General features: G+C 38.4%; 2 protein-coding genes across 3 annotated transcripts in view; one reads left to right on the top strand and one right to left on the bottom strand.

Moving 5' to 3' along the window:
* The window catches only part of SELENOF (selenoprotein F), a 45,968-nt gene extending 39,225 nt beyond the window's left edge, over window positions 1-6,743 (bottom strand). Inside the window, exon 1 of the mRNA XM_026004825.2 lies at window positions 6,357-6,743. Within this exon, the coding sequence (XP_025860610.1) occupies window positions 6,357-6,431 (75 nt within the window). The 5' untranslated portion in view covers window positions 6,432-6,743. The remainder of the gene's footprint in view (window positions 1-6,356) is intronic.
* A 406-nt stretch (window positions 6,744-7,149) lies between these two features.
* Window positions 7,150-27,925, top strand: part of HS2ST1 (heparan sulfate 2-O-sulfotransferase 1) — a 178,271-nt gene continuing 157,495 nt past the window's right edge. The window contains exon 1 of one of the 2 annotated variants that reach the window (XM_026004827.2): window positions 7,150-7,535. In XM_026004827.2, coding sequence (XP_025860612.1) covers window positions 7,412-7,535 — 124 coding nt within the window. In that variant the 5' untranslated portion in view covers window positions 7,150-7,411. The remainder of the gene's footprint in view (window positions 7,536-27,925) is intronic. The other variant, XM_026004826.2, reaches the window with a different exon arrangement.

The raw sequence follows: 27,925 nt of genomic DNA, 5'->3' as shown, positions 1-27,925 counted from the left end.
GAAGTAGGAGTCTGTTTTTCCTCCCCTTGAATCTGGGCAGGGGCTTGTGACTGATTCTGATGAACAGAGTATAAAAGAAGGGATACAATGAGGTTTTTGAGGGCAGGTCATAAAAAAGGAAACAGCCTGAGTGGCTAGTGCTCCTACATGCTGTGTCTCTGCCTCTTTCAGAACACTCACCTTTGGAACTTGGCCATTGTGCTCTAAGGTAGCCTAAATTAGAGGGACAACATGGAAAGTCCCATGTAGAGAGCAACTGAAGCTCCCAGCTGACAACCATCATCAATTAGTAGACATACGAATAAAGAACTTCATTTTCAGCCCTTTCAGTTGAGATACCATAGAACACACAACTTTCTTGTGACCTGTCTGAATTGCTGACCCACAGAATCTAAAAGCAAAATAATTGTTTTATACCACTAAATTTTACAGTGGTGTGTTTTGCAGCTATGGTAACTAAAATAGGCAATAAAAGTGGAATCATTTTGAAACCACGAACTGCTTAACAATATAAGAAATTGTTATTACCAAAGCATATTTTACAAAACAAAAATCTTGAATGATCATGCAATCATATTATTTGATTTTATTCTGGTATCTATTGAGCTTCTGACAGGTGGCATAAATATGCAAAACATGTATTTTGGAGTCTGATGACATCTTGATTCAAATGCCAGCAAAGAACAACCTTACTTCTGAATTTCTGAATAGGAATAACTATCATTTATCTCACAGAGTTTTTTTTTTTTAATAATTTTTATTTATTTATTTATGATAGTCACACAGAGAGAGAGAGAGAGGCAGAGACACAGGCAGAGGGAGAAGCAGGCTCCATGCACCGGGAGCCCGACGTGGGATTCGATCCCGGGTCTCCAGGATCGCGCCCTGGGTCAAAGGCAGGCGCCAAACCGCTGCGCCACCCAGGGATCCCTATCTCAGAGTTTTGAAGATTAAAGGAGAAAAAGTACAGGAAACATCTAGTTCTACCCAGGACACTGTGGGTTCTTGATAAATGTCTACATTATTCCCAATTTCCAGTACTTTCAACCCTCTTAAGAACTACAAAACACTACTTATGTTTTAATTATTAGACATGAGATAGAGAATAAGCATAGTAAAGATATATAAGATTACCTTGAGTTTCATGAGTGAACTACTTCTTTCTGGTCTTCTATCATTAGTTAGTTCTGCAGACTCAAGGCTTTGTTTTGGGGGTGGGTAGAGAGAGGGAGCAAGACAATCTTAAGCAGGCTCCGCATCCAGCATGAGCCCGATGTGGGGCTCCATCTCACAACCCTGAGATCATGGTCTGAGCCGAACTCAAGTTGGATGCTTTACTAAGCCACCCAGATGCCCCTCAAGGCTTTGAATCTAAGGATATTGGGACATATTTTTAAGTATTTCACTGATAAATATCAAATGCTAAATACTACAGGAGTTCAAAATTGTAAATTATTTCCTGCTCATTTTTTATTACCAAAAAAGGAACTGAATAACACTTAAATGTGCACCTTAATTAAGGCTAAACATTAAAATTTAAAATAATCAGTCACACTTGTTAAGAAAGATACAGAGTCTAACCCTGACTGGGATAACCATATAAATTTAATTTCTCCAGTTCAAAGTAGGACTGACAAGCTAAGAGACTCCATTTCCCACCCCCCCACCCCCATACATTACTAACTGGTTTATTTTTCTAGTATTATTTCTTTGTAGATTTGGACTGTAGACAGGAAAACTGGATTAGCCATATTGTAACATTATCTTTTCAGGCAGAAGTCTGGTATAGATATATATCCTATTATACATACATATTAGTTGTCTCTTAATTGGTCCTTAATCTCAGAAAACTCAGGATTCTCATGCAATTGTAAACAGATTTCAAAAATGAGACTAAACCAAACAGATGGGTTTACAGAAGAACCCATGAAAACGAATACCAGAAACATAACCATTACAGCAGGTTCTCAAAAAGCACCAGATATTTTGCCACACACTTTCCATCACTATTATTTAATTTTAACCGCTCTATGAAATAGGTTTTATCCCCATTTTACAGACAGGGAAACACAGGCTTAGGATAGTTAAGGTAATCAAAGACAACACAGCAAACAGTAGATGGTAGCAACAAGATTCTAATCCTGATCAGCCCTCAAAACCCTATTATTATATTAGTTATATTAGTTATATTATTATATAATATATTATATTAGTTATATTATATATTATATATTAGTTATAATATATATTATATTATAATATAACTTATTATGTTAGTTATATTATTATATTAGTTATAATACAGTAGTTATTATTAACTACTGTATCTCCCAGAATCCTGGACATATCATTATGGTATATACCACTATGAATAATAACAAAAATGCTGGCCATTACAATTGTGAGGTCCATCGGAACAAGGAGTTTAACTTGTGAAGAAGGATGAGGTGTTACATCTCAAGATCAAAGATACAGAGTATCATCCCATATTGCTTCCAGTATATGAAGAAATACTATGTAGGAGCTGAATGAAGACTTGAATACCACTTAGTTTTGGGGTGTTCCTGAGAACCCCTCCTGTAGGATGTTACTTTTCTAATGCTAAAGCATACTCAGAATGCATTTTCAGAATTACTTTATATCCTCCCAGTTGTCACCTCATTGAAATGCTGATGACGATACACTGCTATTAACTTTAAATTAGGGCTACACAATGGCACAATGGTAAAAACTTGTTTAGTCTAAGGACTTTGAGGTATGAAGCAACAAAAGTAGGGGCTAAGTCCTCTCTCCATGTTGGTAGTTCAACCTCAAGGTGCCAAGAGATGCTCTCATTCTCTTTTTATTCATGTCAGGTTCCAAATATTTTTTTTTTTAAAACACTGCCAACATGTTCCACCTGGTCTTTTCCCCTCCCCCACAGACGCACTGTGAAACGCAGTTTTATAACTCTTTAGTATTTTTCCAACAATCCCCTACACTTCCCTTTTCATTCTTAAGGTATTGCCTTATGTTAACACTACTACTCATTACTGAAGAAAGAGAAATAAACCTTGGGGAAGTTAAACTAGTTCAACAAAGGTGAACTGCTCAGGACTCGATTTTTGGAGTCATTTTGTATTTGTGGGAGTGAGTGGGGTTCATCACCAATCCACACAAACTATAGACATCCTAAGGATACTGATAGCAAGGAACACAAGTCAACTACTCAGGAGGCCATTCACACCTCTGAGGGATGTTTTTTTCACTGAATCATATGAGGCACAATATTAAAAAATACCAAAAAAAGGTCTCTGCACTCCCTTTAGCTACATTCTTGGCACAGGAGCAGGGCGATTGGAGGGATACAAAAACACACGCAGAGGCCTGGTGCTGTTAAGATTGTGGATCTGTATAACAGAGGGTAAGACAGGATGATAGAATATGCAAAGGAAGAGAGTATTTCTGACTGCGTATCTGGAAATGGTATGAAATTAAACTTCACATTTTACCTAAACACTTTACTTTAGGCCTGACAGGGAGAATATGGTATGTCAGATATGCTAAAACAAATGACCCCAATTCTTCACCTCTACCTTTTTGGCTCTTGCAGAAGTTCTGGGGATTAAGCCTGGCTAGACAAGTAAGTATCAGGTGAAACAGGCCTTGTTAAGGAAGGTTCAGAACAGATTTCACCTTAAAAGCAACAGGGAACCACTGAAGACTTTTTTTTTTTTTTTTTTTTTTTTAAGATTTTATGTATTTGAGAGAGCTAGCGTGAGTGCAAGAGCAGAGGGAGAGGGAGAAGCAGACTCCCTCCTGAGTAGGGAATCAGGAGGGCAGGGTGAGTGGGGTGGTGAGGCTTGACCCCAGGACTCCAGGATCAGGACCTGGGCTGATGCTTAATCAAGGCTGAGCCCCCGCCCCCTCCCCGCGTCCCACCGCTGTAGAATTTTAATAATAATAGATTTAAGTTTTAAAAAGACAACTTTCAATGCATTGTAGAGATTGGATTAGAAAGGGAAAAAATGAAATATGGAACCTGGTTTAAGGAAGCTGTTGTGGGCAAGCAAAATTTTAGGTACTGCTGGTAGATCCAGAATTAAGTGAACTGGCTTGGAGATTTTCAAGGGTTTAATGGTTAATTGGGTTCAGAGAGTGAAGATGACTTTTAAAATGACTACTTACTGGGTTGGGCAATTGGGAAGCTGACAAAGCCAACCATTTAGGTTCTGATAATTAAAAGAGCGAACCAGGAGGCGATTAATGCTAAGGAGAGAAATAATGGTGGTTTGAATGAGGGATTAACATTAAGGACAAGGACCTGAGAGCTATTTAGGAAGGAAAGATTGACAAGACTTTGTAACTGCCTGATATGAGACATGTAAAAAAAAAAAAAGAGTGAAAGATGATACCCAACTCTCTGACTTACATGATGTAGATGGTCACAGTGGTAGATTACCTAATGGTCATAATGCCATTGCAGCTTTTAGCTTTTACTCTTTAGGAGTGCTGCTCTGAGACTGCTGTGAAAAGAAGTTGGGTTGGCTTACTGGAGGATGAGAGATCACATGGAAGAGAACCACGTCACCCTTGCTGACAGCACTAAGAACGAAGCCAACTTGGACCTTTCAGTTCAGCTGACCTACTAGCTCAACATAGCTCCATAATGAGCCAGAGATCAACAGAGGAACTGTTGACAAATTATGAGAAATTTTTATTTTAAGCCACCAAATTTTGGGATGGTTACACATCACTGATAATTAAAGATAGAAAAATCAGGAAAAGTCAATGTAAAATGTTATTCCTTATCTCTGCAAGGTGGTGAACTCAAATTACCTAAGATTGGCAAAAAAAAAAAAAAAAAAAAAAAAAAGAAAAAAAGAAAAAAAAAAGAACTACAACAACAAAAAACCACACACACAAAAACAAAAAAACTCCAGTACAAAGTTTAGAGAAGGGTCTTCCAGTAATTTCTAAGGCACCAAATGCCTGAATAAGAGAATACCTTAATACTAGAGAAGTTAAAAATCCATCTTTTAGGGGTTGCAGAAACAAAAAGGCACGATCTTCAAACTCTCCGAGGAAAGAAAAGCAGAGGCTGTTTGTAGAGGCCTTCGGTACAGGCCCTAACTCCCTTAAACTTCGCATGGGTCAATGAAACCAGGACTCCTAGGAGAACTTTTCAGAAGGGTCAGCAAAGAGAATACTCGAAGAATTGAGCTGATTCATTAAATGTGTAAAAGCTCCTACACAGTGCCTAGACAAAAACAAGTCATTCACGTAGCAAAACATGGATTGCAACCTTCTCAAGAGGAATTAACCAATATTAATTGTGCACGAGTGAATAGAAAAATAAGACAAAAATCAGCCCTTCCTCATTCAAAGATTAAGAGCGTTATCTGTTGCGCCAGTGAAGAACTACATAGAAACGTTAACAGTGCCCGACTTCAAACGAGATGAAGGCTAGCATTAAAAAAAAAAAAAAAAAAAAAAAAAAAAAAAAAAGATTTCAAAGATAAATGATGCTCTAGTATCGAGTGGCTCCTTTACTGCAACAACACGGTCTAAAACCACAAACGGCCCTGAAATGCATCCAGCAGCACGTCAATAAGAGAGACCAGAGAGAAAACGCTAACGGTGAAATTAGAGGCCACTGACCATTGAAAGGAAAAAAGGAAACACGAAGTGTAGCCTGGACCAAAGATTTGGTAGCAGTGGTGGTGGTGGGGGGGGTTCTTTTAAAAATTTTTTTTTAAAGATTTATTTATTTATTCATGAGAAACACACACAGAGAGAGAAAGAGAGAGAGAGAGAGAGAGAGAGGCAGAGGGAGAAGCAGGCCCCATGCAAGGAGCCTGATGTGGGACTCGATCCAGGGTCTCCAGGATCACACCCTGGGCTGCAGGCAGCGCTAAACCGCTGCGCCACCGGGGCTGCCCCTTTTAAAATTTCGAAAGTCTTATCAGAAGCAACAGTAGTCCCTTGTCCTCTGCCCGTTGGAAAACCATCTTCATTCCTTTCCGGGATTTATTGCCCCCCTTCCCCCCCCCACTTCCCCCCACGCTGTGCGGTTTACACGTTTTTAGGTGCAAAAGAGAAGCGCTACTCAAAAGAAGGTTAAGTACTACTCAAGATACTCTGGAGTCAAGAGAAAGCCGCTAGAAGTCGGGAGAAGGAACCGCTAGAAACCGAGGGAAGGGAAGCATCAACCCGGGAACGAAGCCACGTCGCCTTCTGGGCGCAGCAGGCGCTAAGGAAGCCCAGTCCTCGCACTCTCCCCAAGCGTGGCTACCAACGCAGGACTGAATGTCTCGTCTTCCCCGGCGCAACAGCCCCCCTCGCTCCGGGCCGCCGCGGAGGCGATGGCCACTCACCGCTTGAAGGACCGCAGCCAGCAGCAGCCGCAGCCGCAGCGCCGGCCCGAGCCGGCCGCCGGGTCCAGGCGCCATCGCTACGCTCGGCCGTCGGCCTGCGGCTGCCCGGAGGACCCCTCCGCTAGGGGCGTCCACTCCGGAGCCTGATCCGAAGCAGGCTGCCAAGGGCCGTTGCCATCAAACCCCCTACTCCGCGGAGACGGCTGCTACCTAAGGGTAAATGGAAGCTTAAAAGGCCGTCACACATCTTTATATTTGGGATGAATATAAAATCGCCGGGTCCTTTCGAAAACCCCTGTCAGGCATTCTGCTAAACCCCCCAAGTCCGAGCCGCTCCGGGCTCCTTCTTTTCATTCACGGCGTTTCGTCCTGCCGCCAGGAAACCCCGCCTTCGCCGGCTTGGGCCGGCCTCCTTCTCCAGGGTTACCCAATCGCATGCCGACTTGGTTGACACCCCTGGCAAGGGAAACCAACCGGAACACGAACCACGAGCGGAGGCTCCCGGGGTTCTTCGCGCCAATAGGAGCCACGGGACGGGAGCAGGGGGCGGGGCCTCTGGTTGCCGAGCAGCGTACGTGGATGCGTGCGCGTGGAGGCGGAGGGGGATGGGCAGGGGGCGGAGCCGAGGGCGGCGCAGCCGCAGCCGCAGCGCTGGCGGAGGAGCGCGCGGCCGCGAGCAAAGGAGGGAGGGAAGGAAGGAAGAGAAGGAGGCGGGCGGGCAGGCAGGCGGGCGGGCGGGCGCGGGGGTCGGGGACTGAGGCAGTAGGAGAGGCGAGAGCCCGGCAGCCGCTTCGCGCTGTTTGCTGCGCGGGCTTCCGGAGGGGGCGGCCGCTGAGTCGGTCCGGGAGAAGCGGGCACCGGCGGCGTCGGTGCTGGCGCCTGGGGGCGGGGGACCGGGGAGGCGAGAAGGGGGGTCGCTGCGGTGCTTCTCCGGCTGTCGCGCTCTCCTCGCCGTTCTCTCCCGGCTGGGTGGGCTCCCCCCCGGCGTCCCCCTCGCCTCCGGGGCCCCGCTCCCCGCCCCCCGCGGTATGTCTTGATCCCGAGCAGCGGGTTTCATGGGGCTCCTTAGGATTATGATGCCGCCCAAGTTGCAGCTGCTGGCGGTGGTGGCCTTCGCAGTGGCGATGCTCTTCTTGGAGAACCAAATCCAGAACCTGGAGGAGTCCCGATCGAAGCTGGGTAAGCAGCAGAGCCCCTCCGGGGTGAGTGGTGTGCAAGAGGCCGGGCCATAGGGAGGCATTGCAACCGGAGCAAGTGAGGCTTTTTGGGTCTAAACCTGCGATCTGGCTCGGGGGGGTGGGGTGGGGGGCAAGAGGGTGAAAGGGCTTGCAGCGAGAGCTGGGGCTGGGGGCGTCGGAAACACAAGCTCTGGGGACGGTGTGAGTCGAGCTGGAGCGGCGTGCTGGGCTCGCGAGGTCGCCAAGGTGGGCTTTCCCGTGCCGAAGGGGGATCGGGAGGCGGCGGGAGGACACCGAACTCGCTGGGAGCGGGAACTGCTGCTGGAGGCAGAAACGCGCAGCCTCGGGTGTTTCCTGGAGTCTGCTGAAAGCCAGCCCGGGCAGTGTCAGTCCAGGGGTATTCTGATTTGGGATGTGGGCACCTCTGGATACAGGTCCTTGGGGGGGTGGGGGGGACGGACAGGTTCACCAAGGGATAGATGCTCGGAAATGGAGGGAGATACTGGGAATGATGGGGAGTGAAAGAAATACACTGTAGTGAGTTGCACTCTTGTGCTGGGGGCAGCAAGGGACCACACAACCGACGGGAGGACTAGGCTGCCAAGGTAGGACAGGAAAGAAATACAAAGCTTCAGCGTGATCCTGAAAGGAGGCATCCTGGCATTTAACTACTTTAAAAAAAAATTTTTTTTTTTTTTTTTTGCGGGGGGAAAGCTAAATTTTATTAATATTCAGGTTTAAGAATAGGAATATGTATGTCCGTGGCCCCCAGGAATGATGTAGTGAGCTTATAGGAGGAGGGAACGCTGAAGGGGAATTACAGTTAAGACTTAAATTTGTAAAAAAAAAAAAAAAAAAAAAAAGAAAAAAAATTTGTGAAAGGAAGAGTAAGATTACGCAGTTAATACACCATATGCTTAAGTAACTAGGGAGTTAACAGTGCTTACTTTAATGAGCGGAGGGGTCTGAAGTGTGTAACGTTGGGGTATGAAGTTGTGAACGACCAGCAGAACGCACGGGTAATAGGTACCATCCAATCAGGAGGGGACTTTGGCATTTGGGAGGCGTTTGGGATGGGGAGGAGGTGTTAAAAGAATGTTTGCGATACACTTCTGTGTTAAAAATGTACGTGGCATTTAAAAGTGGGCTCAAGAGGCGGTAGTTTGAATATGGAGAAGTAATGCGAAGTGATTTTATGTATATACTTTCACCCCAGCAGCCTTTGAAATACTTTTTGAGAAGCAAGCACTTAAAATACCAGCAGCAAAATCGTTTAGACCAAGTGACAGCCAGGAGCTGCTGTGGATGATAATTAACGTGAAGGAAAAAGTATTAGTAAATAACTGTAACGTTAGAAATACAGCTGCCTATCTGTAGTTTTGGCAGACTTTGGAAAAAGCTTGGAAACGTTTTAAAGAGCAATCTATCAAATCTAATCGAAGTGCAACTAAAATTGAAGGAGGAGCTGAGGATAATTCCAGTCCTCAACGCTAGGGTAAAACTTAACCTGTACAATTTTGAAGAGATACTAAGTTTGTTTACCATGATTTTATTAATGTGTCTTGTGTAATGGAAAAATTATTCACCTTCAACATTGAAAATTGACCAAAACACGTTTCCTTTTTGTTTGGATCCACTTAGCATTCAGGGCCATATTCTGGCCTCATTAATGATCCAACTTTACAGAAAAAAATGACTCCTCTTAGAGAAATTTGAAAGTTATGTTAAAATTAAGATTTGAACACATTGCAGTGGTTAGGATAACTTCAATTTTTTCTTTTTTTTTTATGCCTCAGATTTTTTTCATAACACTTGAAAGTGGTTTCCATGGACACAACCTAATTGATTTTTAAAGAGAGGATTATCTTAACGTGTAGAAAGCCACAGGTAGAAGGTCTGTTTTTTTTTTTTTTTGTTTTTTTTTCATGATTGTTTACAAGAAACCTTTAAATTTCATCAGAAATAGGAAGTACAGATCAAACCAAATACTCAAAAATGAGCCAAGAAGAGCTCAAATACAAAACGCTTGCTGGAACTATCAATGCTCTGGAACTGCAAAAACATGGCAAGTAAAATGTGTAACTTTATATCAGCAGTTTTGATTTTTTTAAAAAGAAAAGCCTTACAAAAAGCAGTACTAAAAGAGTTATTACCAGTTAAAAATCTTCCTTTGGGAAGGAAAGCAGAAGGCATAGTTTGACCATAGCCTCTATACCAGGCTTTCATATGTGATATTCTTATGTAATCTTCCAAGAACACCATAGAAAGCTGTCTTTACAGATGCAGAAATAGGCTCATAGGTTATACACTTGACCACATAGCTAAAAGTGCTAAAGTCAGGATTGGAGCCCAGGTACGTGTGATTCCAAATCAAGTGCTTCTTTAATTATACCAGGCTGCTTGGGACTTTATATTGACATTAGACCAAGATTTAGCAGTTTGAATAGAATTTTTAAATAGTAATATCAATGTTTAATTGCATTTATTGCTAAGAATGAATATAATTCTGGGAAAATCTAATTTCTGACACAAAGAAATTGGTTTAGTGTAATGTCTGCTCCTTGTTTATATCTAAATAATGAATATAATTATATTACACAATGAAATGACTGAAATAGTTTATTTCTGTTGTAGCATAAAAGTCTGGAGTTGTTTTCTCTAAGTGTAAGGGTTTTTGCAGGCTTATGCAAAAGTTTTAAAGTTTACACAAATCTATCATTTTAGGGAAGTAGATTTCTTTTGTTACTTGGGAAGATTTTTTTCCCAACCAAGATTATGTACATTCTTTATATTTTGTTATAGTATCTTATAATTTTTATTTTTTACATTTAGTTCATTAAAGCATTTATACATTTATAGAGATTATTTCTTCAATGAATAGCAACTTATGGCAAATAATATATTAACGAATCATCTGTTTTCCTCTGTATGTTACAGTTCTTTTTTTCATATATTACAATTCCTTTTTTTTCATATATTAAATTTTCCTATGTTTTTGGATTGATTTTGGACTCCATTTTTTCTACTAGTTACAGATTCCTTAAACTCTCAAGACCTATGATAGGCTTCAAGGTATCCATGAATTCCCTGAAATTATATGCATAGGTTTCATCAGATTTGCAAAGGCATATGTGATCCCCTTAATGGTAGGAAACACTGACTTGCAGTAGATGGTTTGTATTTAATGAAGCACATTTTTTATTTCTTTGTTTTTAATATTAGCATTTTATAACATGCAAGTTGCATTCAGGATACAAATACATTAGTTATGTAAAAAGTTCTCTGGGGTGTTATATTGAAAAACTTTATTAAAATGTATACTTAATTTTTCTAATGAGATATGGGAGATAACATGGAGCCAATGAAAAGTGTTACTTAGCTTACTACTTACTTAGCTGTTAGAATGGCATATCCAAATTTGTTGCTTTTACAAAGTTTTTTCTGAATCTCAAAGAGATACCTGTTGCTAATGCTGACTGATGAAAATAGTGCAATGAATTTGTTTTATCAGTGTTAGAATTATATGCTTGATGATTTTCTTTTCTTTCTTTCTTTGTTTAATTTATTTATGAGGGAGGTAGAGACATAGGAAGAGGGAGAAGCAGGCTCCCCACAAGGAGCCCCATGTGGGACTCAATCCTGGACCCCAGGATCACACCCTGAGCCAAAGGCAGATGCTCAACCGCTGAGCCACCCAGGCGTCCCGATGATTTTATTTTCTATAAGATCTAGACATTTAAAATAGTATCTCTTGTTCAAATGCTTTAACACCACTATGTTAGTTTGCGAACCTTAGGACATAATCTTTTAAATGAGGACAATTACTCTGAATGGATTATGTATTCCTCTTTATTGGTGAAAATTGTGTTACTCTTTTTACTCTTAAAATCTTCCTAAAACTAGTGAACTAACTCCAGGAAAAAGGTTGAGACTGCTCTTTGGAATTTGGTAGTATTTAAAGTACCTGAAATCATGTAACAATATCTGTGATGTTGCCAAGAATGCTGGATTTTTCTACTTTTGAAATTGTTGGAAATTTTCACAGGATCTACTGCTTAGAAGACCTTGGATTAATTAGAATGCAGTCATTCTAGAATTGCTAAGAAGACCTTGGATTAATTAGAATGCAGTCATTCTAGAATTGCTAATTAGTGCTTCACTTTTGAGTCCTGGATAGGATATCTAGTGCTATGAAGTAGTCACTGGAAACAATTGATCTCAATTAAGGTAATCCCAGGATGTCTGTCTACCACTCTATTAAGACTTCTAATAGCTTTTTGGCACCTGGTGGAATTGAAATAATGAATATTCAAACACTGCTCTCCAGAAGACCACTTCTGAAGGATGTTCTTATAGATATCTGGATTTTACAGCCATTGTTCACTATAGCTTGATTATTTACAATTATCTACCCACCTACTAGTAACTGTGTTTATGCACTCTGCCTCTTAACCATAGATTAACTGCCTGTTGGGCCACTTGTGCACCTGAACGAGTTTTCTAACCTACAAGGCAGGATTCCAGAAGTTTTCCTTCATTCTTCTATAATCATCGCTTCTCTTTCTGCTTGAGTATTCTCACTAGCATATGAACATGCTATTATTTCCTCTATCCCAAAACCAAAACAATACTTTTTTTAAAAAAATTTATTTATTCATGAGAGACAGAGAGAGGCAGAGACATAGGCAAAAGGAGAGGCAGGCTCCCTGTGGGGAGCCCAATGTGGGACTTGATCCCAGGGCCCCCGAGATGCTCAACCACTGAGCCACCCACGCGTCCCCATCAATACTCTCTTGACTACCCTTTTCTCAACCAGCCTTTGTTCCATATTTTGTATTCCCTTTGCAATAAAACTAAAAACTTGTTTAGTCTCACTGACTCTAATTGTCAAACTCACCGGTAGTTTCCCTAAATCCTGTGGTCAATTTTTGGTCTTCATTTGGTTTGACCTGTCCGCAAAATTTAACACAATTGATCACTTTTTCTTTTTTTCATAGATTTTCTTCTAAGATACTATACTCTTGGTTTTCTTCCCACCTCATTGGTGGTTACTTCTCTGAATCCTGTGTTAGAGTCTCCTTTTCTCCTCAACCTCTTAGCATAAGAATAGCCCAGGGCTCAGTTCTTGGAACTCTTCCCTATTCTCCCTCAGTTGGTGATTTATATGCTGACAACTTCCAAATATATATTTCTAATTCAAGTTTATTTCCTAGGAATTTGGGTAACCACTTGAGTTTTGTCTTTGAGTAATTAAGAGACATCTCAAGCTCAAAGTGTCCAAAATGGGTTTTCTGATATCTCTGTCCACTGCCTCATCCAACCTGAATCCATTTTATCTTTGATGTTCCCTATTTCAGTTGATTGCAGCTCTCTCCTTTCAGTTGCCAGGGTTTTACTTGACTTTTCTTTTTTCACACTCCGCATCTAATCTGTCAGAAAAATCTTGTTAGCTTTACCTTCAAATATTTCTAGAATATGACTACTATTCAGCCCTTGCACTGTTTTCACCGTAATTCAAGATACCATCATCTTTTCCCTGGATTACTGCCATGTCTTAACTAGTCTGCTTCCATTCTTGCCTTTCTACAGACTATTCTTCTTTTTTTAAAATTTATTCATGAGAGAGACAGAGAGAAACCGAGACACAGGCAGAGGGAGAAGCAGGCTCCACTCAGGGAGCCCGACTTGCACTCAATCCCAGGACTCGATCCCAGGACTCCAGGATCACTCCCTGGGCCGAAGGCAGGCGCCAAACCGCGGAGCCACCCAGGGATCCCCTTTACAGACTATTCTTTTTTTTTTTTTTTTTAATTTTTATTTATTTATGATAGTCACACACACAGAGAGAGAGGCAGAGACACAGGCAGAGGGAGAAGCAGGCTCCATGCACCGGAAGCCCGATGTGGGATTCGATCCCGGGTCTCCAGGATCGCGCCCTGGGCCAAAGGCAGGCGCTAAACCGCTGCGCCACCCAGGGATCCCCAGACTATTCTTAATATAACAGCTAGAGTGATCCTTTTAAGATGTAAATCAAATCACATCACGTCACTCTTTATAAAACTCTTGAGGGCAGCCCGGGTGGCTCAGCGGTTTGGCACTGCCTTCGGCTCAGGGTGTGATCCTGGAGACCCAGGATCGAGTTCTGCGTTGGGCTCCCTGCATGGAGCCTGCTTCTCCCTCTCCCTGTGTCTCTGCCTCTCTCTCTCTCTCTCTCTCTCTCTCTGTATCTCTGTCTCTCATGAATAAATGAATAAAATCTTAAAAAAAAAAAAACCCAAAAACCTCTTGAGAGGTTATCACTCCTGAATTAGAGTGATACTAGCTGCTTTTAAAACAAAGCCCATGGTTTTATTGGCTGAACACGGTAAATAACTTTTTTTTTTTTTTTCTGTTCACATATTAGGTGATTATTTTGGTGGATAGTTTTCCTCTACATGGGTGATTGATTAGGGTCTTGGGTACTCTTGTCATCTAGTTCTATCATTCAGGCTTTGGAGTTCTCTGCTGTCAGCCCTGAGAAGGGGCAAGAAAAGGATGAGGAGGTCCCCCTTTCTAAACTTTTCGGTCTCTCTTATCCTCAGTTTATTGGTGAGGACTATTCACTGGGGTTGGGGGAGTGTGGGGTTGGGAAATGGGGTTTTTAGTTGGCAATTTCTTACCAGTTACAACTGTGTATTATGGAAGGGGGCAGCATACATTTGAATTTTTGAAGCCCTTTGCATAAATCCTAAAATTTATTTAGATTTGTCTTATGCTTCAGCATATAAACTGTCTCAGTAAGTGTACTGTGTGACTATTTTTCAATGTATATTGTTATAGTGTGGAATATGCAGTACATGTCAATTAGGTCTAATTGGTTGGTAAAGTTGTACTTCTATATCCTTGATCATCTTTCTGCTTTCTTGTTGCATCAATTATAGACAGGGGTTTTGAAGTCTCTGATAATAATTGTGGCTTTGTCTGTTTTTGCTTGAAGCTCTGTTATTTTTTGCTCCATGTATTTTGAAGTACTATGATTAGGTGCATAAATGTGCAGGAATGTCACATCTTCTTGACTAATTAACTCCTTTTTCTTTATGAGATGACCCCTTTTATCCTTGGTAATATTCTTTGCTTTGAAACCTACTTGATCTGATTAGCCACTTTGGTTTTCTTTTGATTAGTGTCAGCATGATAGATCTTTTTCCATTCTTTGATATTACATTGTTTGTATCTTTTTATTTAAAGTGAATTTTGTATAGGCAGCATGTAGTTGGGGCTTGCAACCAATTTCAAAATCCTCCTTATAAATGGTGGTGTTTAGAGCATTTACTGTTAATGTAATTATTGATGTGGTTGGGCTTAAATGTGTGAGTTCCTATTTGTTTTGCATTTGCTCCATCCATTCCTTGTTTCCCCATTCTCTTTTTTTTGGCTGCTTTAGGATTTAATTGAGTACTTTGCTATTCCATTTTATCTCATTTGTTAATTTATAAGTAGTGCACTTCCATGTGATTTTTTTTTTTTTTTAGTGGTTGCTTTAGGGTTTATGGCATACATTATAGTATGTCATATGTAAGAACCTTAATTATACTTCCATTTCCTGTCTCTTGGCTTTTTGCTACTGTTATTATATATTTTAGCTTTACATATAGGTTCCATAATAGTTATTTTAAATAGTTCTCTTTTAAAGAGATTAAAAATTCCTGTTTTTTATTTAGTCATCCATTTTCCATTCCCAGTGCTCTTCATTCCTTTGTGTAGATGCAGGTTTTCATCTGGTACTATTTTCCTTAATCCTGAAGAATTTCCTTTAAAATTAATCATGCTGGGGTGCCTGGGTGGCTCAGTCACTTAAGCAACTGCTTTGGGCTCAGGTTATGATCCCAGGGTCTTGGGATAGAGCCCTGCTTTGGGCTCCCAGCTCAGTGGGGAGTCTGCTTCTCCCTGTTCCCCTGTGCCTCCCCACTATTTGTTCTCTCTTTGTCTGAAACAAATAAAATTGCAAGGGTACTAAAATTAGTTGGTGATGAATTCTTTTCACTTTTGTATGTCTGAAAAAGTCCCTAGTTGCCTTAGATATTTTTGCTGGGTATATAATTTTAGGTTGATATTTTTTTTTTTCTTTCGGTGCTTTACAAATGTTGCTCCATTGTCTTTGGCTCACATTGTTTCTTATGAGGCTGCATCATTATTATCTTTGTTAAGCTGTACATAATGTCCTTTTTCTTTTGACTGCTTTTAAGATTTTCACTAGGTTTTAAGTAACTAAAATGGACCTTGCTGTAATTTTCTTCATGTTTTAATATGCATATTATTTTAGTTAATATTTTTGATACAGTGTATGTGTTATTTTGGTTAATAGTAACTTAAAAAATATGAATTAAAAATTTAGCTGCACAGTGTAAACATCATAACTGAAGTCCTACCGCAAAAATGAATTTTTATCTCGTCTTCAGTAAAGAGAGTTTTAAACTCAGCCCTTCTTTTTGTTCACCTGAAAGGAGCTTAGTGAGTAGGGCTATCTGTGGTTTTTCCAATTTCTAAGGTGTAATGTAAAAAGACAATGTCTTAAGTAGTCATTGATAAATTGATAAATCTTATATTTCGAATATAGGGAGGAATGTTGGAGCTTTGAGTAAAATGAATTGTTGAATTAAAATTGATAAAATCCCCCTCCAGCCTTGCATTTAATTGTTTTAGCTTTGTTCATATTATACTAAAACTAGTTCAACAGTTGATTTTGACATGAAGATTGTTGGTCAAATACAACTGAGAAGTTCGTGATTATCTTGTGTTTAGATTTTAGGAAGCTGCTTCTATTTACCAGTATTTTTACACCATAGTATTGTTTTTAATAAAATACAGTGTGTTATACACCTGTGGCAGAAAGCCAGCATAGCTAAATTGTTTCCTTCATAGAAGAGCTAATTAGAAAAACTGGCTTAACATGATCTTAAGGTATATTTATGTGAACAGCTTCTTCATTTTGTTAAATAGGATGGAATAAAAACCATTCACCATTGTCCTCTAGAACATAAATTTCTTATCTTCCCTTCATGTTTTGAAGATTAAAACAAAAGAAGCAAACATACTTCTTATGAAATTTCTGTTTCATAGTAGATTTCTCAGCAAGGAAAATTAGGGGTATGTGTGACTTTTGCTTTGAACCTGGGAATTGTTAGTGATAGTCTCTCTCTGATTTGGGATAAACCTGTCCACGGATGTCTGATTGATGAAATGTCATTTGCACCCTTTTTATTTTGTCCTAGGTTAGAACTCTGACTAATTAAGCCTGTGACTAGCTACAACTAGTCCTTCTCATGACTGCTCTGACTTCCCTTTGATTTTTTTTTTTTTTTTTTTTTACTTGATTTGAATCTCTTCCTTCTTTACCATTGGGCCCATGTTTTTTCAGTGGTTTTCTGCTTTTCCCACCAATGGCAAGCCATCATGACCCATGAACCTTTATCTATAATATAATAATAACTAACAGTTGTTGAATACTTACTGTAACCTAGGCATATTTTTAGTGTTTTAAATGTATAACTTCATTTAGTAGAAATGTTGCTTATTTCTGCCATCCTCAGTGGGAAGATAAAATGATCTTCAAATGATGTAGTGAATGTGAAAATGTTTGTAAACTATAAAAAAACTACAAGTTATTAAGAGTGATAATAATATATTTACCTTCTTTTTGTTGCTGTTGTCTTTTTGTAGTTCTTTTTTTTTTGTAGTTGTCTTTTTGTAGTTCTGAGTTTACTTTCTTTTTTTGCTGCTGTAGGCTTTGTCCAGTGCTTTATCTCGTAGGATTACACTTGTCTGATAGCGTTTAGATAAATAATGATGTTACATGAGTTAAAGATTTGGCATTCGGGTTAACTATTTCTTTCCTCACTTAGGAAGGAATAAAAATCACTGACATTATTATTATTTGCTCCTAAAGATAGACATCTTTTTTTTTTTAGACATCTTTTTACTTTGATGAAAATTACAGAAAAGTCCTGGCTCTTTAACATGAATGAAGTTCCTTCACTCTTTCCTACTATTCTTTGCCAACTTGGAAGTTTAGGATGGATTTTTATAAAATGCGTGTTAAATTGAATTGTGACAAGGAAATTCCTGTGTGTGTGTGTGTGTGTGTGTGTGTGTGTGTGTGTGTAATACTCCTTAGGTTCTAAATAATTTTTTCAAAAGTGTTGATACTCAAATTAGTGGAGGAAAAAGGAGCCCAAGCCTATTTCTCCACTATGGAAAAGTTTTATGTGCTAGTTCCTTTATTGTCAGTTTTCCCCACAGTGATTCATTGTCATATTCTCAAATACAGGGGGAAAAATGTGTTCTGTATCCTTTATTTTAATTGAGGAATTTGAACTTTTCTTACTTTTTTATTTGAATATAGAATAAATTGTATTTATAGATTTAATGCTGAGATTATGAGACTCCTAAATAATAGACACAGCATCAGAAATTTTTCAACACTCAACTGCAATTAAATAAAACACTTACTTCAGCCTCAGAGGTAAATTTTTGAGTAATAGCATCATTGCTGCCTTTTATTTAAGGAGTCAAGGAAACATTCCATATTTGCATTTGGTTACACAATAAGAGTGAAGTGGAAAGGTCTTATTAACTTAGTAATAACAAAAGACAGTTTGGGAAAATCAGGCATTTAATTATAAGGATTGAGGTAATATGATATTGTAGCATAAATGCCTTGTGATACTGTTCTTGCTATGATATTACAGGCTCTGGGATTTACAGTGGTTCTCACTGTAAAACCTGTTAAGGTAGAACCTTATATATTTATTATTAACTGAATTTTGACAGAATTTAAGACCACATTGTTGATTATTTAGAAAAAAATAATAGTATGTAAGTAATCTATTTGGTTTTTAATTTAAGAAAATCTGATAGTTTATAACTTCTTCACATAGCCATGATAGCTAAGAAGAATTGGGCTGGGTTGACATTTCTAAGCTACAGGTTTCAAATATGATTTAAAGTAAGTATTGTTGGATTAACATTAAAGGCTAAAAAGAAATTGCCAAAGCTTAAGTTAAAGATCGTTTTGAAGAGAGCTGTTGCTTTTATTTTTAATTTTTTTTTTTAACCATTTCTCTGGTTGTTCATAGTACATACAGTATCACATAACTGATGTGATATACTGATTCATTTTATAGTCTAAGCAGTAGCAACCTAATTATCTTTCCTGGGGATGGACATATTCCTGAATAAATAAAGTGATGCACAGAAGTCGTATAATGTTTTGTTTTAGGCCAGGGTCATGATCAAATATGTTAACGTATGACTTATATAATTAAAATTACTGATTTAATAAATAGTAATACATAATAGCAAGTCTTTTTTTCTATATTAGAATAGCATTTATAATAGATAAGGAAGATGGCTACTAAAAGCACATGCACTGTCAGACATAAGAAGTGGGAGCTCTTTTCAAGGAAGGAGGCAGAAGAGAGGAAAAGTGCAACAATCTAGGTTAAGTTAGTATGGTGACCTGGCTTCCTTAAAAGCTTCTGAGCGCAGTTCTGAAGAAACTAATGCATTTACAGTATGCCTTTAAAATAATACGGCACAAAATAAGACTCTTTTTTCAAAGTTGTCACCTTGAGAAAATTATACAATAAAAATAAAATACTTGAAAAAATATTTTGGAATTGTATGGAATTGGTTTTAGAAGTTTTAAAACTACAGAAGGTTGTGGGACCTGGGTGGCTCAGTCGGTTAAGTGTCTGCCTTCAGCTCATGTCATGATCCAGGGTCCTGGGATTGAGCCCACATTGGGCTTCCTGCTCAGTGGGGAGACTGCTTCTCCCTTTCCCTCTGACTCTCTATCTGGGCTTGTGTCCCTCACTCACGCTCCCTCTCAAATCTTTTTTTTTTTTTTAAATAAAACTATACAAGGTCATTTTTATTTCTTTATAGGCAAAGCTTAAAATTATGATTTAAAATTTTAAATTATAAAAGTAATTATAGATTATTTGGAAAAGGGGGAAGGAAAGAATCCTTATTTTGTGTACTAACACGCCTATTCTCTGCAAGTTTCTTTCACGTAGGTTTCTTACATAAAAGTCATTATAATATTTTTTTCATTTAAAAAAATATTTATTTATTCATGAGAGATATAGAGAGAGGCAGAGACATAGGCAGAGGGAGAAGCAGGCTCCCCACTAGGTCTTGATCCCAGGGCCCTGAGATTGCCAACTGAGCCAAAGGCAGATGCTCCACTGCTGAGCCACCCAGGTGTCCCTTATCTTTTCATTTAACATCAGATCATAAACATATTCCTAGGTTGTCACAGTAGCTAACATAACCGTGGAATAATAAGCTCCCTTTTTGAGGAGAGGAAATAGTTTTTTAATAGGATTTCAGCGTTTCATTATGGTAAACTATAAAATAATCATTTGTATTGATTTTGTTTCATTTAGCTGTAATATTCTAAATATAATAACATATAAGTTTCAGATTCTCCTTAGTTGGATTGAAATTTGAAATCCCAATCTAGGGATCCCTGGGTGGCGCAGCGGTTTGGCGCCTGCCTTTGGCCCAGGGCACGATCCTGGAGACCCGGGATCGAATCCCACATTGGGCTCCTCGTGCATGGAGCCTGCTTCTCCCTCTGCCTGTGTCTCTGCCTCTCTCTCTCTCCCCCTGTGACTATCATAAATAAATAAAAATTAAAAAAAAAAAAGAAATCCCAATCTAGAATATATTTATTTTTATTCTGCTTTGCCGTTTGGTTTCATTCATAGCTGATCAAGGTTTTGTGAGGTCTCTAACTTTTATAATTTCAGGGGTCCTTTTTTAAAAAAAGTACAAAATATGAATAGAAAATCATGTCTACGACTTTTGGAAGGGGGACCATGCCAAATATGAACTGAAAGTTTTAACTTTATTAGTTTTATAGTATAAATCCACAGTGATTCCATCCTTCTGATGCCTCATGATACTCAAAGCCCAGGGAGAGTACTCTCTGATATACAAAAGGACTGTTCTTTTTCTCTTTAAAGCAAATTGTACATCTTTCCATCTATATATTTTTGTCTCTTACACTCAGCCCTTTTAATTGTGAATACTTCGTTTGTGAAACATTAGATGAAGCTATAAAAGTTGGTTAATGTTGGAGATAACTGCTTAGGTCTGTGGAACAGATAATTAATCCCTCCCCATCCATAGAAATTCTGTACCAGTTGAGCAAATACATAAGGGAATCAGGTGTAGATCAGAATTTTGGTTGGATAAAGCTGGATTGGAAAGTTTGGCTTAGATGTGTCACCACTATGTCTTCCCAATACTCTTCATCTCTGATGATTTTTCCAACCATTTCCTACGCTAGACAACTGCAGGTCAGAACATATGTTTTCCTTTAGGTCTACAACATAGAACAGCAAAAACTGTATGTATCTGCAGATAAAGACTGGCTCTAAATGAAAAAGAATTTATGCGACACTGAACAAAGCATGCCCAGTTCCATCTCCCAAATTCATCAGAAAAGTCCGTCTTTTACTCCCTCCCCACACTATGAATGAGCCTTTTTTTTTTTTTTTTTTTTTTTTTTGGTATTAAGGCTATTAACTTCACATTTTTCCCTATATAGTAGTTGGCTTTTCAGTTTGGCTCATGGTGTTTTTATGTATGCCATAGATTTTGATTTTGACAAAATTATTCATCCTTTAGGGTTTTTGCCTTTGGTTGTGTGTGTGTGTGTGTGTGTGTGTGTGTATATATGTATGAGTGTAACAGATCTATATAATTTTATTTAAGTGAGTATGTGCTCAGTGGTATTCTAGTTTATCTTCATTTATTCTTTAAGAAATTTCATTTCCTTATTTAAACATATTTTCTAACTTTTTTTTTTTTTTTAAATCTCTGAAGAACTTTTAACATTTCTTGTAGGTCTATGGTAAGAAATTCCCTCAGTTTTTGTTTCTCTGAAAAAATCTTGGGCAGCCTGGGTGGCTCAGCAGTTTAGTGCCACCTGATTCTGGATACCTGAGATCGAGTCCCACCTTGGGCTCCCTGCATGAAGTCCGCTTCTTCCTCTGCCTGTATCTCTGCCTCTCTCTCTGTCTCTCATGAATCAATAAATAAAATCTTAAAAAAAAAAAAAAAAAAGAGGGATCCCTGGGTGGCGCAGCGGTTTAGTGCCTGCCTTTGGCCCAGGGTGTGATCCTGGAGACCCAGGATCGAATCCCACGTCGGGCTCCCGGTGCATGGAGCCTGCTTCTCCCTCTGCCTGTGTCACTGCCTCTCTCTCTCTCTCTCTCTGTGACTATCATAAATAAATAAATTATTTAAAAAAAAAGATTTAAAAAAAAATTAAAAAAAAAAAAAGAAAATCTTGATAATGTCCTTCACCTTTTGAAGAATCATTTTGCTGGATGCAGCGTTCTAGGTTGGTGTGTTTTTTTTTTTTTTTTTTTCTTTTAACACTTTTACTTCAGTCTCTTATTGCTTGCATGGTTTCTTTTTCTTTTTTTTTGAAAATTCACACCTACTTTTTTTTTTTTTTTAATTTATTCATGAGAGACACACAGAGAGAGAGAGACAGACATAGGCAGAGGGAGAAGCAGTCTCCTCACAGGGAGCCCCATGTGGAACTTGACCCTGGGACCCCAGGATCACACCCTGAGCAGAAGGCAGATGCTCAACTGCTGAGCCACCTAGGAGTCCCATCTTGCATGGTTTCTGAAGAGAATTCTGATATAATTCTTAATGTTATTTGTCTTAGGTAAGGTGTTATTTCCTCTGGCTTCCTTCAAGATCTTCTGTTTTTGCTTTTCTGTAGTTTGAATATGATGTACCTAAGCATAATTTTTTTTTTTTTTCAGTATTCTCTTTGGTGATCTCCAAGCTTTATGGATCTGTGATTTGATATCTGTCATCCATTGGAAAATTTCCAGCCATTATTCATTCAGATTTCTTCTATTTTTTTTTCTCCCAATGTTTCTGTTATGCATATGTTACACATTTTGTAATCATCCCACAGTTTTAGATATTCTGGGTTTTTTTGTTTATGTTTATTTTTTCCTCATAGTCTTTCAGTTTGGGAATTCGTATTGATTTATTGTCAAGCTTACTGATTACTTTCTTGGCTGTATGCAGTCTGTTAACCCATCAGAGGCATTCATTTCTGTTACAGTGTTAATTAATTTTGTCATTTTCCTTTGATTCATTCTTAGGGTTTTCATATCTCTGCTTACATTATCTACGCATTCCTTCATGGTGTCCACCTTTTCCATGGAAGCCCTCAGTATATTAGTCATAGATACTGAATTCTCAGATGTGGTAATTCTGAAAATACGTGTTATATCTGAGTCTGAGTCTGATGCTTGCTTTGCCTCTTAACATGCCTTTTAGCATGCCTTGTGATTTTTTTGATAGCTCGGCATGATGTACTGAGTAAAAGGAACTCAGGTAAATAGGCCTCAGTGTGAAGTTTTATGCTATCTGGCTAGCAGGCTTTAATTTTTAAGTCCGAGGTTAAAATTTCCTCTAATGTCCTTGTCTTTGGGTTTCTCTAGTAACTCCTGAGGCTTGTATTTCTTACAGCTATTAGATATTACAAGATATGCCTTATTGTTGGCAGGTAGGTATGGGGGTGGGGAAAGCCTTCTATTATCCTATAATTAGATTTAAGTCTTTTAGTGAGCTTGTGCAGTGACTTTCTGTAGTGCTTGTTAGCTCTCCTGCCCTTCTCACCTCAGCAGGTGAGACAAGAACTCTGGAGAGGATGGAAGTTAGGTATTTCCTTTACCCGGGGTTGGCTATCGGCTTTGGTAAAGTAGTTTTCTTTGAGGGCAGGACTTTGCTATGGAGAACAGAGAGAGCTCTGGGGAATTTCAAATGACTGCTTTTCCCCATCCCTCTGTTGGAAGTAAGAGGGGATTTTTCTCAGGTCTTCATAGTGTAAACCTGTTGATGCAGCTGGAGGTAAAAAAATCTTAGGAAAGTTCATCTCCCCAAGTCTGCCCATTCCCTAAATTTTTTTGTTGTTGTTGTTCAAGTTAGTCCACACTGAACTTTCAGTAATTTACCAATTATAGTTAGTGTTCCCAGGGATACTGGCCCCACCTGTGGGCTTCACAGCTCCTATAAGCTGTGATTGTATTCACCTGTCTCTCCAATTTTCAGGGCGCAGTTTGCTCTGGTCCTCGATTTTCTGATGGATCTAACAAGAGTTGTTGATTTTCAGTTTGTTCAGCTTTTCTCGTATTGTGAACATGGTAGTTATGACTTCCAAGCTCTTTTCACATCTAACCAGAAACACCTTTAGTGATATTTTGTAAGTAATCACACAATTTTATTCTGCTACTTTTAGTTTTTGACTTTTATGTTTTCAGTCCATTTGGAATTTAGATTTGTAGGAATATAGGGAATAGGGTATGTATCTGTTTGCACTACTTTGCTTAACAATCTTTGGGTTAGGGTTTTCTGCTTTTTAAAATTCTTATAGCCTATTTATATTCTTTAGTGTCTGGTAGCGATAACCTTTCCTTCATGATTCTTTGCTTTATTTGTTTATTCCAGTTGAACTTCAGAATCATTTTGTTAAAAAAAATATTAAGATTACTAATTGAAATACTTCAGATAAATAATGGGATTAGAATAATAGTGTTTTGTTTGGGCTTCCCTATCTGGAAATCTTTATCTTTGGCTATTCAGGTCTTTTACAGTTGGAGGTTTATAATTTGTTTTCAGTTATGTAAGTTTTTGTGAGATGTATTTTGTGCATTTTAAAACCCTTTTTATTTTGAAATAATTTTAGACCTACATGGAAGTTGCTCAAATAGAGTACACAGAGTTCCTGTGTACTCACATAGCTCCCCCAATGGTAGCATCTTATAAAACTGTAATATAGTTATCAAAGCCAGGAAATTGACATTGGAATGATACTATTAACTAAGGACTTTATTTGGATTTCATAATTTTTTACATGCATTCTTAAATATATACGTCTATATGTCTGCTATTTTTGCAATGGCCTTTTACTACACACTTCCTGCCCTCTCATCCTTCTACCTTACCTCCCCTTCCTCTCTATTGGAGAGTGAGAATGATACTAATTTTCAGGAAGCTGCTTTGCCAACAGATTTGAAATTCTAAAAGCTTTTCGGTTGCTTTCATTGAGGTTTTTAGAAGTATAATCTTCTCATTTGCTGATAGTGTTATTTTTGTTTCTTTCTGTATCCTGTCATATTGCACTGGCTAGATTTCTAGTTATTTTGTTCTGATTTTTCTGTAGTTGTCCTTTGGGCCTCACATTTAAGGGGAAGATCAGCTATCGATATGTGTTATTAGTTGATCTCTCTAATATTTGCTATTAAAATTAATCATTGATATGTAATGAGTGCTTTGCCATGTTTCTGGAATTCTCACCACATTATACAAATCATCTCATTTAATCTTCACAACTTCCTAAATCAGGTGTCACTATTGTCTCTGTTTACAGATGAGTAGTAAATTGGTTTAGGTTAAATAATTTAAAGTTTCATAGCTTAGCTCACACTCAAGTTTTTTATTCATTTTGCATTTAACAATTCTTTATCTCCTATAGCAATACAAAAGATGAATTTTAAGCTATTCGGATAAATTTGATTCTAGGGCATGCATCAATTCTATGGGGTGCTATTCTGGAATTAAATTAATTTTATAAAATTCAGATTAAATACTTTGCAAATTGCTATTCCAGTGTTTAAGTATATGTATCAAAAATGTATATTCTTTAAAGGATAGAAGTACGAACCCTGCTTCTCCCTCCCTTTCTTTTGCAGATATAGCTATTGTTGTGTATTTAAATATGTCAAGATTGTTTTAGTAAGATGGATGTGGAATTAATTGTGGGAGTACAAAGAAGTTAATATTGTATACTTAATTATAGAGAACATTAACTTTTTCAGGAACATCAAATGTGATCTCCCTTGCAGTTTAAATTTAGTATGGATTCTTATTTCTGATGACTTTAAGATGATAGAGTAATATAGACTGTTTTATTTCAAATGAGCCTTGAAGGACATTTTACTCCGTTTCCTTTCCATTGTAGGAATACTTCTTCTCTGACATTTTTTAGCATGTTATTTGCGGGAAAAGGGTTAATTTTTTATTCTAGTTGCAGTCTTTAATTATTTTTTTTTGTCTTTAATTATTTTTAAAATCATTGCCTTTCCTCCTGTCTTGTGTGTACATATCTCTTTCAAATTTGAGCCAGTTTTAGTGTACCTATATTGTTTTCTTTAGGCACTTTTGTGTTTTGCATTGGCATTCATTGGTTCCTTTTGTTTCACTTAAACTTATTTCAGTAACTTAATTAGGTAAAAGCTGTAAAACCATGCTTGTGCTTATTTATCTTAACAATGTAGTAAGTTAATCCTTTAAATTGTATTTTGTCATTGACTTTGGTTACATGTGTACTCAACAGTTAATTCTCTGATATTTGACTGGATCACTCATTAAATGTTTTTAGCTTGCATTACTTTCACCAAGCTGTTACATAACATTACTTCTCTGAAATCTTCTGGAAGGAGAGATAAAGATTTCTTCTGGTATGTTGATTTCTTCTGGTCAAAGGAAAGTACATTGGTAGAACAAGGTGTATAAAGTGTTTTATGTTTGAAGATGGACTATATCTACAGATGTCTTTTTTTCAGAAGTTCTTTGCTAAGGTAATGAGAAGGTGAGTGAACTTATTAGAGGTAAATGGCTTGAAATTTTGAAATTAAAGTGTATGTAGACTTTTCTTTTTGGCATTAGGGGTATTTTCTAGCTCCATTGCTTAATTCTTTAAATGAGAATCTTCTTTCCCAATACAAATATCCATCACTTTAAGTTGCTGTGAGTAATTCAATTCCTCCTTCCCATTTCTCTTTCAAGCTTTTTCATTCTCTTCTCAGTTGAGTTCTTTATACTCAGGCTTTTCTGACATCATTTTTTTTTTGGAAGGCAAGGACTCCCTACCTAGCTTTTGTGATAGCCCAGTTATGAAAAACAGTGGGATAAATGTTTACATTATAACTTTCCTTTTATTGGCTAAGGTGGTGCAGATTAGTAGAAAAGCAAAAACAAAAAATAGTGAATGTTGGCAAGTGTTCAGGTATATCTTCTTTTGTATCATTCACCTTTGGCTCAGATCAGTAACTGTTTATGAGTAAGTTTTTCTCAGCCTTAGAAATGAGTTGAAAAAAATAGGAGTTGAGAATAATGTGTGGATAACTGATTAGTATCCACCTCAGTGAGGTGTTGGATGGATTAATTGATTCTTAGAGAGCCTGAGAAATGTTAAAGCAGTATAAATGCAGACTACTATTATGATACAGTAAAAGCTATGTTGGAAAAAAAAAAAAAAGTAATTGAACTGGTACTGGTAGAAGAATCTTCCTTTTTTTTTTTTTTAATTAATTTTCATTGGTGTTCAATTTACCAACATACAGAAAAACACCCAGTGCTCATCCCGTCAAGTGTCCACCTCAGTGCCCGTCACCCGTTCCCCTCCAACACCCGCCCTCCTCCCCTTCCACCACCCCTAGTTCGTTTCCCCGAGTTAGGAGTCTTTATGTTCTGTCTCCCTTCCTGATATTTCCCAACATTTCTTTTCCCTTCCTTTATATTCCCTTTCACTATTATTCATATTCCCCAAATGAATGAGAACATACACTGTTTGTCCTTCTCCGATCGACTTATTTCACTCAGCATAATACCCTCCAGTTCCATCCACGTTGAAGCAAATGGTGGGTATTTGTCGTTTCTAATTGCTGAGTAATATTCCATTGTATACATAAACCACATCTTCTTTATCCATTCGTCTTTCGATGGACACCGAGGCTCCTTCCACAGTTTGGCTATTGTGGCCATTGCTGATAGAAACATCGGGGTGCAGGTGTCCCGACGTTTCATTGCATCTGAATCTTTGGGGTAAATCCCCAACAGTGCAATTGCTGGGTCATAGGGCAGGTCTATTTTTAACTCTTTGAGGAACCTCCACACAGTTTTCCAGAGTGGCTGCACCAGTTCACATTCCCACCAACAGTGTAAGAGGGTTCCCTTTTCTCCGCATCCTCTCCAACATTTGTGGTTTCCTGCCTTGTTAATTTTCCCCATTCTCACTGGTGTGAGGTGGTATCTCATTGTGGTTTTGATTTGTATTTCCCTGATGGCAAGTGATGCAGAGCATTTTCTCATGTGCATGTTGGCCATGTCCATGTCTTCCTCTGTGAGATTTCTCTTCATGTTTTTTGCCCATTTCATGATTGGATTGTTTGTTTCTTTGGTGTTGAGTTTAACAAGTTCTTTATAGATTTTGGAAACTAGCCCTTTATCTGATATGTCATTTGCAAATATCTTCTCCCATTCTGTAGGTTGTCTTTTAGTTTTGTTGACTGTATCCTTTGCTGTGCA

The sequence above is a fragment of the Vulpes vulpes genome, chromosome 3 (assembly GCF_048418805.1).
Source record: "Vulpes vulpes isolate BD-2025 chromosome 3, VulVul3, whole genome shotgun sequence".
In the NCBI taxonomy this organism is placed as follows: Eukaryota; Metazoa; Chordata; class Mammalia; order Carnivora; family Canidae; genus Vulpes; species Vulpes vulpes.
Note: the sequence above shows the minus strand (reverse complement) of the source record. Positions and strands in the feature narration are given on the sequence as shown.